This window comes from Anomaloglossus baeobatrachus, chromosome 1, assembly GCF_048569485.1.
Source record: "Anomaloglossus baeobatrachus isolate aAnoBae1 chromosome 1, aAnoBae1.hap1, whole genome shotgun sequence".
NCBI classification, from domain to species: domain Eukaryota; kingdom Metazoa; phylum Chordata; class Amphibia; order Anura; family Aromobatidae; genus Anomaloglossus; species Anomaloglossus baeobatrachus.
The window spans coordinates 968,560,394-968,573,047 of NC_134353.1; the positions used below are offsets into that span (position 1 = coordinate 968,560,394).

The window sequence follows — 12,654 nt, forward strand, 5'->3', positions numbered from 1 at the left end:
ATAACAACATTTAGTATAATGCTTATATTTAAGTGAAAAATTTATTGTAGTACAATGTGAACATCAGACATTTAATTGTTTTTATGATACAATAATCAAGATATTTGGATAGAACATAAAATATTTATTGGAATACAACTTTAGAACACAAAAAACTAATAAATTGTAAATATGTAATATATATAATATATATATATATATATACAGTGTATATACACACACACAAGATATATATGTAATCTACTGTATATTACATAGTGTATTACATATTTACAATTTATTACAGTTTTTTGTGTTCTAAAGTTGTATTCCAATAAATGTATTTTATGTTCTATCCAAATATCTTGATTATTGTATCATAAAAATTATTAAATGTCTGATGTTCACATACACATTCATGTACTACAATAAATTTTTCACCTAACTATAAGCAATATATGTAGGAGCCGGAGCCGGAGCCGGAGCCGGAGCCGGAGCCGGAGCCGGAGTCGGAGCCGGAGCCGGAGTCTGAGCCGGAGTCGGAGTCGGTGCAAGAGAATTTGAGGAGTCGGAGTCGGAGTCGAAGGTTTGGCTTACCGACTCCACAGCCCTGGTGCAGCCCCCCCCAGTCCTATGTGCACCCCCCACACAATCCTGTGTGCACCCCTCCCCCAGTCCTGTGTGCAGCCTCCCAATGTCCTGTGCACCCCCACACAATCCTGTGTGCAGCCCCCCCAGTCCTATGTGCGCCCCCACACAATCCTGTGTGCAGCCACCCCAGTCCTGTGTGCACCCCATCACCCAGTCCTGTGTGCACCCCTCCCCCAGTCCTGTGTGTAGCCCCCCAATGTCCTGTGTGCACCCCCCACACAATCCTGTGTGCAGCCCCCCCAGTCCTATGTGCTGCCCATCACCCAGTCCTGTGTGCAGGCCCCCCAGTCCTATGTGCTGCCCATCACCCAGTCCTGTGTGCTGCCCATCACCCAGTCCTGTGTGCAGCCCAGCCCCCAGTCCTGTGTGCAGCCCAGCCCCCAGTCCTGTGTGCAGCCCAGCCCCCAGTCCTGTGTGCAGCGCAACCTCCGTGAGGTGCCTGTGCCCCCAGCCCCGCGTGAGGTGCCTGTGCCCCCAGCCCCGCGTGAGGTGCCTGTGCCCCCAGCCCCGCGTGAGGTGCCTGTGCCCCCAGCCCCATGCCCCCAGTTAATTAATTGTTTCACCCAATATAGTAGGGTCATTTAAACATTGATCATTTTGTGCGGCCCCCGAAGGTTGGTAGAAATTTCCAAATGGCCCCCAACAGAAAAAAGGTTCCCCACCCCTGCTTGAATTCCTCATTTGGATTCCTCATATGAACATGCATGTGTTGTAATTGGCAATATAATTTGGAACAGAGCATTCCATTCCAAAATGTAAAGGGTCCAAGCCTCAGTGTCACTAGCCTGTAATAAGCATTAACACAGAAATAAAAAATATTATTAGTGAAAAGTGAATAGAATATAAATTGTTACATTAAAATAGTATTAAAAGTGGCAGCAAGGGTCAGGGGTCATACAGTAAGCCGAATGCAATGTAAAGGCTACTTTACACACTGCGATATCGGTCCCGATATCGCTAGTGTGGGTACCCGCCCCCATCTGTTGCACGACACGGGCAAATCGCTGCCCGTGCCGCACAACAGCCGTCACACATACCTGTCCGGCGACGTCGCTGTGACGGGCGAACCGCCTCCTTTCTAAGGGGGCGGTCCGTGCGGCGTCACAGCGACGTCACTGAACCGCCGCCCAATAGCAGCGGAGGGGCGGAGATGAGCGGGACGTAACATCCCGCCCACCTCCTTCCTTCCTCATAGCGGCCGGGAGGCAGGTAAGGGGAGCTTCCTCGTTCCTGCGGCGTCACACGCAGCGATGTGTGCTGCCGCAGGAACGAGGAACAACTTCGTTACTGCTGCAGTAACGATTAAGAATGGACCCCCATGTCGCCGATTAGCGATTTTGCACGTTTTTGCAACGATGCAAAATCGCTTATCGGTGTCACACGCAACGGCATCGCTAATGCGGCCGGATGTGCGTCACAAAATCCGTGACCCCAACGACTCCGCATTAGCGATGTCGCAGCGTGTAAAGCCCGCTTAAGTCATCCAAAGTCTAGAATTACAAAATCTAGGGTTATAAGAATGGTTTGAAACGAACTATATCGTTTAGTCCTTTAGGCTTCACGGTGTCTAATAGAGTAATCCATCTTGCTTCTTTTTGTGCAAGTACCTTATAGTTGCCACCTCTGGCCCCCAAGTGGATCCTATCTATTCCCCTAAATTTGAGGAGCCTCCAGTTAGTTATGAGTCTCCCTGAAGTGCTTAGGAATGTTTTTTAGGGATTCAATCTCCTCAGGTTTTGTGGCTTTAATTGCATTCTTTATATCTCGGGTGTGCTCCATTATTCGGGTCCTAAATTCTCTGGAGGTCAAACCCACGTAAATTAGCCCGCAGGGACATAGGGCCCAGTATACTATTCCTGTTGTTCAGCAATTGATGTGGTGCACTATTTTATATGTGACCGTATTGCATGAGTTAAAAAACTCTCCTGATCGTTCTACTTGTGTGCATGCACTACAATCGCCACACGGGTAAGTGCCCCATCGTTGTCTGCTGATGTTACCAAAGATATTGTTGGGGGGAGACATGTAGTGACTCCTCACTATCAGGTCTTTAATTGTCCTTGATTTTTTGGCGGTTATCGCAGATTTTGATGTAATAATAGGTGCGAGATCAACGTCTGACAGTAGGATTGGCCAATATTTTTCAAAGATCTTGTTCATTTCACGCCATTGCCCGTGATAAGGTGTGATGTATCTCACCTTTGAGTCTGTTTTTTTTCTTTCTTCCTGAGGAGCTCGAATCGTGGTGTATCTCTGGCTCTCAAATATTCATGCTGAATGTAGTTGTCCCTGTAATGACGAGAATGAAACTGTCTTTTTAGGTCATTGGCCTGTTTTTCAAATAAACTCTCTGTAGAACAGATACGTTTTGCACGCAAGAACTGACCTGTTGGTATGGCTTTTAGAGTCTGTACAGGATGAGATGATCTGGCGCTCAATAAGGAATTTACTGCAGTTTTTTTGCGAAAAATGTCTAACTAGAGATTCATCCTGTCCTTTCATCACTCTGATGTCAGAATAGTCAATATTTTCTCGACTATAAGTAAAGGTAAGTTTTATATTAAGATTGTTGTTATTAAGACCTTCCATAAATTGTTCCAGCTGGTGGATCTCCCCTTCCCAAATTAGAAAAACTGTAGCGCAGCCACATGTGGACTGCATATCAAATAATATAACCCTTTAAGAGTCAAATTTTATTAATTTATGCTTAAAATATCCAATACACCAGTGCAAAATTACAAAAGAAGAATAAAAAGGGAGGAGGGTAAAGTGCTCACCCTAGAAATTACACCTCCCTCCTATCCACTAATTTGCCGCGGAGGTAGGCACCCTAGTAATGACGAGAATGGCGCCCCCGCTCAACGATAGCATGATACGGAGATAAGGAGGGGGGACCTGATGAACCAGGGTCCCGTTAAATAGTATACCACACAGGACATGACCTGCTCCCAAACCCCACCCATCCACCCCCTCCCCGCCCACAACCCAACCCCGCCCCCCCCATATGTCACCCCCCAGATTGAAAGATATAATGTAAACTGTGATAAACCCAGTCCCACCGTAATTGTATACGGTGGGACTGGGTTTATCACAGTTTAAAACAGAATCTGTGTTTACCCCTCTCTCAACCTGATATTTAAACCAGGTTGGAGTATGCATGATTGTCCCACGCATCCTATCCACTATCCTAACTGTCCCCTAATTGTTTACCTTATACCCTGTGTTATTCATAACTTATCTTAGGGTGAAATAGGGAATTTATAGGGACAGCCGTCGTTGAGCGGGGGCGCCATTCTCGTCATTACTAGGGTGCCTACCTCCACGGCAAGGTAGTGGATAGGAGGGCGGTGCAATTTCTAGGGTGAGCACTTTACCCTCCTCCCTTTTTATTCTTCTTTTGTAATTTTGCACTGGAGTATTGGATATTTTAAGAATAAATTAATAAATTTGACTTTTAAAGGGTTATATTATTTGATATGTAGCACACCCCCTTTTTGACACATGTGGACTGCGCCAGATGGATTCGATGGAAAATTGATAGATCGCTCCCACCACCCAAGAAAAAGGTTGGCATATGAGTGCGCACAGGACGCCCCCATAGCGGTCCCCCTCTCCTGGAGGTAGTAGCGATCTTTGAACAGGAAGTAGTTATGTGTCAATACGAATTTCAATAGTATCCGTAGGAGAGCCACCAGCTGTACATCAATATCAGACATGCGCAAATAATATTCCACTGCCTGGATGCGATGATGGTGCGCAATCGAGGTGTAAAGTGATTGGACATCAGCTGTAACCATCATGGCATCCACTTCCAAAGTCACATCCTCAAGTCTAGTCAAAAATTCAGTGGAATCTCTGTAATGTAAGATGGTAATGTGCTAACGATCGGTTTCAGATGATAATCCAAAAATTTACAGATCGGTTCGCATAGACTGTTGCTCCCTGAGACTATTGGTTTACCTGGATGGTTTTGAATATCCTTATGAATTTTTGATACAAAATAAATTGTTGGTGTAACAGGATAATCACAGGTAAGGCCCTGTGCAATAGATCCAACACACTGTCCTGTTATATGTATGCTTGTTTTTAAAACTCACTTCATGCACTGTGTGCTCTCTACTTAATAATAATACAAATATATTGATTTTGCATAATAATTGTGTCTATGGACTTTATTAGACTATCTGATTGAATACTAGTGGTCATGTTTAGAAGTATATGATTTGATAACTGTATTCGCAAATTTCCCGGGAGTTCCCTTTATAATAATGGGCGACTTTAATAATATTCTGAATTCGCACTGGGATAAAGGGAGACATGAGGCACCAAAGGAGGGAGGTAACTCTACACCGTTTGGCAATTTACTTAAAGAAACGGTGATGATTGACTTGTGGAGGACTAGGCATCCGGATGTGTATCAGTACTCCTGCTATTCGGCTACGTTTTCATCCCTTTCGCGTGTAAATTAGGCCCTGGGTAATGAGGCTATGCATAGTTTGGTAGTGGGCGTGAAATATTACCCAAGAACGGTATCAGACCATTCACCTATGGGGGTGGAAATATACTTAGGGGACCACTGAAACCAAAATAGACCCCTGTGGAAATTAAATCCTTTCTGGTTGCAGTTGGGGGGGGGGGCATTGGTGAGAGTCTAAGGGAGTACCTTAGGTTTAATGAAGGGTCAGCGTCTATTGGCATGGTTTGGGAGGCATTGAAGGTGTACTTGAGGGGACCATATATAAGGGGAATATCTAAGGTCAAGTCGGAGGCAAAACGGCAGGATCAGCTTGCATTCCAGGAATTGGGGGAGGCGGAAGAGGCTTTAATCTCAAATCCCACACCGGCAGCAAAAGCTAGGATGAAGGTAGCTCAAAAAGCGGTTACTAGTTTGACTATAGAGGCAGCAGAAAGGAAAAAAATATTTTAGACTATGCAGTCCTTTGAAAATGGAGAGAGAGCGGGACATCTATTGGCTGTAACAGCTACGGCGCAGAGGGAATCAGCGTTTATTGTGCGGCTGCGTTCGGCAGAGGGAGTGGAGGTCACGGATTCCCCGGGAATTTTGAAAGTATTGGAAACATTCTATTCTGACTTGTACTCAATCAAGGTTCACCCGGAGGTGGGGGAGGTAGATGCATTTTTGAGTAGAGCCCAATTACCAGTCCTCTCAAGGGAATGCAGAGAGCTACTGGATGAACCATTTGATCTGACGAGCTAGACATGGCTCTGAATGATATGGCGCCGGGGGTGGATGGATTTCTGGCGGAAGTATATAAACAGCATAGGGAGGTTTTGTTGCCAGTGCTGCTCAGAGTATATAATGAATGTTTGGAGAGGAGAGAGCTGATGCCGTCTATGCAGGAGGCGATAATTGTGGTGCTTCCTAAAGAAGGCAAGGATCCATGTTTGCCAGCATCATATAGGCCAATATCTCTTCTGACAGTGGATGTGAAGCTATTGGCTAAAATACTGGCGAATAGGCTAACCAAGGTCATAACATCTTTAATCCACTCGGATCAAGCAGGGTTTATGCCTAATAAATCCACAGCAACTAATATTAGGAGAGTATATCTCAATATGCAAGTATCGGCAAAAAACTGGGGGCGGCTGGTGATTCTTTCTCTAGACGCGACCAAAGCTTTTGACAGTGTGGAGTGGGAATATTTATGGACCGCGATGCTGATGATGGGCTTTGGGGAAATGTTTATTATATGGCTGAAGCTGCTATATTCCGCCCCTAAGGCTAGAGTTCGGGCGAATGGAATCATGTCAGAGGGATTCTCTCTCTAGGGGAACGAGGCAGGGTTGTCCGCTGTCTCCCTCGTTGTTCGCCATGGCTATTGAGCCATTGGCGGTGGTGATACGGAAGGCCCCGGGCGTAGTAGGGTATAGATATGGGAGGGTGGAGGAGAAAGTGGTCCTATATGCCGATGATATGTTACTGTTTTTGGAAAATGCGGGAAGTTCCTTGGAGGAAGTAATGCGGATAATATCTAATTTTGGAAGGATATCTGGGCTTAGTATAAACTGGGACAAATCGGTTCTAATGCCAATAGATGAAACTCCTTCCAGTACAGTGGTGACCTGCAAGACGGTACAAGTGGTGTCTGAGTTTAAATATTTTGGCTTTACAATATCTAACAAATTGACAGACTATGAACGACTTAATCTTACCCCCCTCTTGCTCAAGTTCAAACAAAAGATTTCGGCCTGGTCTAAATTATATCTTACGGTGGTAGGGAGAGTTAATTTAATCAAAATGATACTAAAGCCCCAATTGTTGTACGTACTCCATAACGCCCTGGTGTGGATACCACAAAACAAAATTTATAGAATAAATTCTATTTTCCGGGATCTAATTTGGGGAAGGAAATGCCCACAAATGAGGTTAGAGTATCTACAGAGGCCGAAGGATAAAGGGGGACTGGCTCTCCCGAACCCATGTTGTTACTACTTGGCTGCTCAGGGTCAACATATTGGTCGAATGGGGGGGGAACCGGGATCTGAGACCTCGACGGGGAAAGTACTGCAGTATGTGATGGGAAAAAATGGCTATTTTTGGAGGTGGGAAAATTTAGTGTCTTTGCTGCATCATACAGTTGATAAAGTATGGAGTAAGATCAAACAAGTGAGAAGGATAACGGGGTTCACTAGATTTACCCCCATATAGGATAACCCTAACATCCAAGAGTTGGTATCCCTTAAGAAATTTGAGCAATAGAGGAGAATTGGTATTTGGTACCTTTCCCAGGTGATGGATGGAAATATATTTAAGATCTTTGAGGAGATTCTGAAAGAATTCCTGTTGGGACATGGTATGATCTATAAATATTTGCAGCTTTGTCATGCATTTGAATCACAAAATAGATTAACACCAATTAGTATGCAGTCGGATAGCGTGATTAATATTCTGGGAATGCAGAGAGGAACGGCGGGATGCATATCAATGGTCTATGGAGGACTGTTGTCTATGTCTATGGGGAGGCAGCAAATTGGAGCATATGCAAAGTGGGTGGAGTATATGGGAGACATCGGGGAGGAGAAGTGGGAGTCTATTCTGCAATATGTAACGAAAATATCTGTGAGTGAAGCCAAATGGTTATCGCAGCTATATGTTATATATAGAGTCTATATAACCCCCGTGTGGATGCAGAAAGTGGGAGTCAGAACGGATTCCAAGTGTCCAAAATGCGCTGTGGAAGAAGCTAGGATCATACATATGTTATGGGAGTGCCCGTGTTTGTAAGGGTTTTGGATTGTAGTATTGAACTTTAATTCAATCAGTAATGCAAGTGGAACTACCAGGAAATCCGCTGGTGTGTGTGCTGGGGTATGTGGATGAAGTGGCATGATTGTTTTATGGAGCAAGGAAATTAATTGCATTGTACTGGATATCTGAAAAACCACCGACACGTAAGAAATATTTCGAAAAAGTGAAATATATTGTTCTCATGGAGAAACCTTTTTTTATTAAAAGGGGGAGAAGGACTCAGTATGAGTAGATTTGGAGTAAGTGGCTAGACTTTCTAGGATTGGTGTCATGGGGAATTATTGAAAGACAGAATATTTGGAATCTAGATAGCGGAGAACAGATTGCAGGGAGTGTGCAAGAACGTAGTGGGTCATAAATGAAGAGAAATGCAAGAGTGGGGGGATGAGACTGTCGACCGGAAGGGAGTGGAATGTTTATTGTTAATGGTATGTATATTAAAATGAAAAACTTATAATAAAAATGTATCTGTTAAAAAAAAAAGATAATGCATCCTGCTATAGAACAAAAACTGTGAAAACATTCCTTGAAAGAAGACTCATAAGGTCAATGACATGGCCTGCAAATGGTCCGGATCTCAATCCAATTGAAAATCTTTGGTGGAAGTTGAAGAAAATGGTCCATGACAAGGCTCCAACTTGCAAAGCTGATCTGGAAACAGTAATCAGAGAAAGTTGGAGCTAGATTGATGAAGAGTACTGTTTGTCACTCATTACGTCCATGCCTCAGAGACTGCAAGCTGTTATAAAAGCCAGAGGTGGTCCAACAAAATACTAGTGATGTATTGGAGTGTTCTTTTGTTTGTTTTTCATGATTCCATAATTTTTTGCCTCATAATTAAGTGATTCCATCATTTTCCCCCCTGTTTGGTCTTGAAAAGTAACCGTTACTGGCTGCACATTGTGTTTTCATGAATTTTTTTCAGTGTTTCTTAAAGCCAGAAAGTTGACATTTGAAATGACTTTAGTTTTGTGCTGTCTGTGATCTGCTTTTATTACACATAAGTAAACAACTCAATGAACATCCTCAGAGCCATGGGAGGACATCATTTTTGCCAGGGGTTGTATTTCTTATTTGCAATAACTGAGGTTCTGATCCTGTAGGAACAGGCACGGGTAGCTTCTATTAAAGCTTTCCTCATGTCTGGTGGTACTTCTGGAAGCTGGCCTCATTATCTGCCAAAGAAACAATAACTGTGAAACCTAATGCTGGGAGAAAATTAACTTTATTTTCCCCGGCAGCATTTGTATTGCCAGATCACAGTAGACCATTTTTTTTGTCTATTCTATCTAATTGTAGAAATTCCTTTTGTGTTGTAGAAAAAATTCACATTCAGTTTATATTTCATTTTTATAGGAAATCCTCGTGAGAATAACAGTTTGTCAATAAATTGTAAAAAAGAAGATATCGGGAATCTCTCTAAAGGAGAAAACCTCATTACCCTTCATTTATATCCTGGACTTCATGATACTTCACTATCATATAATCCCCCTACTCATGAGGAACCCTCTCCTGAGCAATCTCAGATTGATACCACAATTCCAGGTGACAAAGAGGAGACAAAATTTCAGTGTGACAAGCAACTTACTAAAAGCTCAAATTTGGTAACACAAAGAAAGCACAAAGAGAAGCCATACTCATGTTTAGAAAACTTTACAGATAAGTCAAAATTTATTATACATGAAAAAATTCACACAGGAGAAAAGCCATTTTTAGGTTCACCATGTGGGAAATCCTTTACAAATAAAAGTACTTTTACTAAACATCAGAGAATTCATACAGCAGAGAAGCAGTTTTCATGTTCAGAATGTGGGAAATGTTTTAGAAAAAAATCATATTTTAATAAACATCAAAGAATTCACACAGAGGAGAAACTATTTTCATGTTTGCAATGTGGAAAATTCTTTCAAACTAAACATAATCTTCTTACACATCAGAGAATTCACACAGGAGAAAAGCCGTATTCATGTTTAGAATGTGAGAAATGTTTTACAAATAAATCAAATCTTGTGACACACAAGCGAATTCACACAGAAGAGAGGCCATATTCATGTTCAGAATGTGGGAAATCTTTTACAAGAAAATCAGGTCTTGTGACACACGAGAAAATTCACACAGGAGAGAAGCCGTATTCATGTTCAGAATGTGGGAAATGTTTTATAAGTAAATCAATTCTTATGCATCATAAGAGAATTCACACAGAAGAGAGGCCATATTCATGTTCAGAATGTAAGAAATCTTTTACAAGAAAATCAGGTCTTGTGACACACGAGAAAATTCACACCGGAGAGAGGCCATATTCATGTTCAGAATGTGAGAAATGCTTTATAGATAAATCAATTCTTATGCAGCATAAGAGAATTCACACAGAAGAGAGGCCATATTCATGTTCAGAATGTGGGAAATCTTTTACAAGAAAATCAGGTCTTGTGAAACACGAGAAAATTCACACAGGAGAGAAGCCGTATTCATGTTCAGAATGTGGGAAATGTTTTATAAGTAAATCAATTCTTATGCAGCATAAGAGAATTCACACAGAAGATAAGCCATATTCATGTTCAGAATGTGGGAAATCTTTTACAAGAAAATCAGGTCTTCTGACACACGAGAAAATTCACACAGGAGAGAGGCCATATTCATGTTCAGAATGTGAGAAATGCTTTATAGATAAATCAAGTTTTTTGAGACACGCGAGAAGTCACACAGGAGAGAGGCCGTATTCATGTTCAGAATGTGGGAAATCTTTTATATATAAAACAGATCTTGTGAAACACGAGCGAAGTCACACAGGAGAAAAGCCGTATTCATGTTCAGAATGTGGGAAATCTTTTATATTTAAAACAGATCTTGTGACACACAAGCGAATTCACACAGGAGAGAAGCCGTATTCATGTTCAGAATGTGGGAAATCTTTTACACATAAATCACATCTTGTGAGACACAAGCGAATTCACACAGGAGAAAGGCCGTATTCATGTTCAGAATGTGGGAAATTTTTTATAGAAAAATCAAGTCTTGTGATACACGTGAAAATTCACACAGGAGAGAAACCGTATTCATGTTCAGAATGTGGGAAATATTTTAGACATAAATCAGTTCTTAGGCAGCATAAGAGAATTCACACAGGAGAGAGGCCGTATTCATGTTCGCACTGTGAGAAATGCTTTATAGATAAATCAAGTCTTGTGAGACATGAAAGAAGTCACAAAAGAGAGCAGCCGTATTCATGTTCAGAATGTGGGAACTCTTTTATATATAAAACAGATCTTGTGAAACATGAACGAAGTCACACTGGAGAGATTATGTATTCATGTTCAGAATGTGGGAAATCTTTTACAAGTAAATCACATCTTGTGACACATGAAAGAATTCACACAGGTGAGAAGCCATATTCATGTTCAGAATGTGGGAAATGTTTTGCAAAAAAATCAATTCTTATGCAACATAAGAGAATTCACACAGGGGAGAAGTCTTATTCATGTCCACACTGAGAAATGCTTTACAGGTAATCAAGTCTTGTGAGACATGCAAGAAGTCACACAGGCACACTGGAGAGATTCATGTTTAGAATGGGGGAAATGTTTTATTCATAAATCCCATCTTGTTAGACATGAGAAAAGCCATACAGTAAAGAAATTGTAATTATGTTCTGTTTTATAGATTTTGATAAATAGTGTTAAGCTTAAATGAGTACACCCCCTTTGATGGGTAAGATTTTAATTAATATCTCACTTAACACAAAAACAATTTCCACAATGTTTACAACACTGAGTTTCACAAAGCATTTTCGTAACTACCGTATTTTTCGGACTATAAGACGCACCCTGGTTTTAGAGGAGGAAAATAGGAAAATAAAACTTTAAGTAAAAAAATGTGGTCATGACACACTGTTATGGGGCGAGGATTTGCTGCTGACACTGTTATGGGGGTAATGTCTCCAAATTCTCTACTAAGGTACCCCATCCTGGTAATGATCCTCCTGCCTTGTATATGATCCTGCTATAAACCCCCATCCTGCTCATATACCCCCATCCTGCTTATATACCAGCATCCTGCTCATATTCCCCCATCCTATTCATATACCCTATCCTGTTCATATACCCCCATCCTGTTCATATACCCCCATCCTGTTCATATACCCCCATCCTGTTCATATTCCCCCATCCTGCTCATATACTCCCATCCTGTTCATATACCCCCATCCTGTTCATATACCCCCCATCCATCCTGCTCATATACTCCCATCCTGTTCATATACCCCCATCCTGTTCATATACCCCCATCCATCCTGCTCATATACTCCCATCCTGTTCATATACCCCCATCCTGTTCATATACCCCCCATCCTGTTCATATACCCCCCCATCCGTCCTGCTCATATACTCCCATCCTGTTCATATACCCCCATCCTGTTCATATACCCCCCATCCATCCTGCTCATATACCCCCATCCTGTTCATATACCCCCATCCTCTTCATATACTTCCATCCTGTTCATATACCCCCATCCATCCTGCTCATATACTCCCATCCTGTTCATATACCCCCATCCTGTTCATATACCCCCCATCCATCCTGCTCATATACTCCCATCCTGTTCATATACCCCCCATCCTGTTCATATACCCCCCATCCGTCCTGCTCATATACTCCCATCCTGTTCATATACCCCCATCCTGTTCATATAACCCCCATCCATCCTGCTCATATACCCCCATCCTGTTCATATACCCCCATCCTGTTCATATACCCCC

General features: G+C 42.3%; 1 protein-coding gene across 1 annotated transcript in view; it reads left to right on the forward strand.

Moving 5' to 3' along the window:
* LOC142257947 (uncharacterized) overlaps positions 1–12,002 on the forward strand; it is a 50,854-nt gene extending 38,852 nt beyond the window's left edge. Inside the window, exon 5 of the mRNA XM_075330264.1 lies at positions 9,257–12,002. Coding sequence (XP_075186379.1) covers positions 9,257–11,391 — 2,135 coding nt within the window. The 3' untranslated portion in view covers positions 11,392–12,002. The remainder of the gene's footprint in view (positions 1–9,256) is intronic.
* Positions 12,003–12,654: the final 652 nt, after the last annotated feature.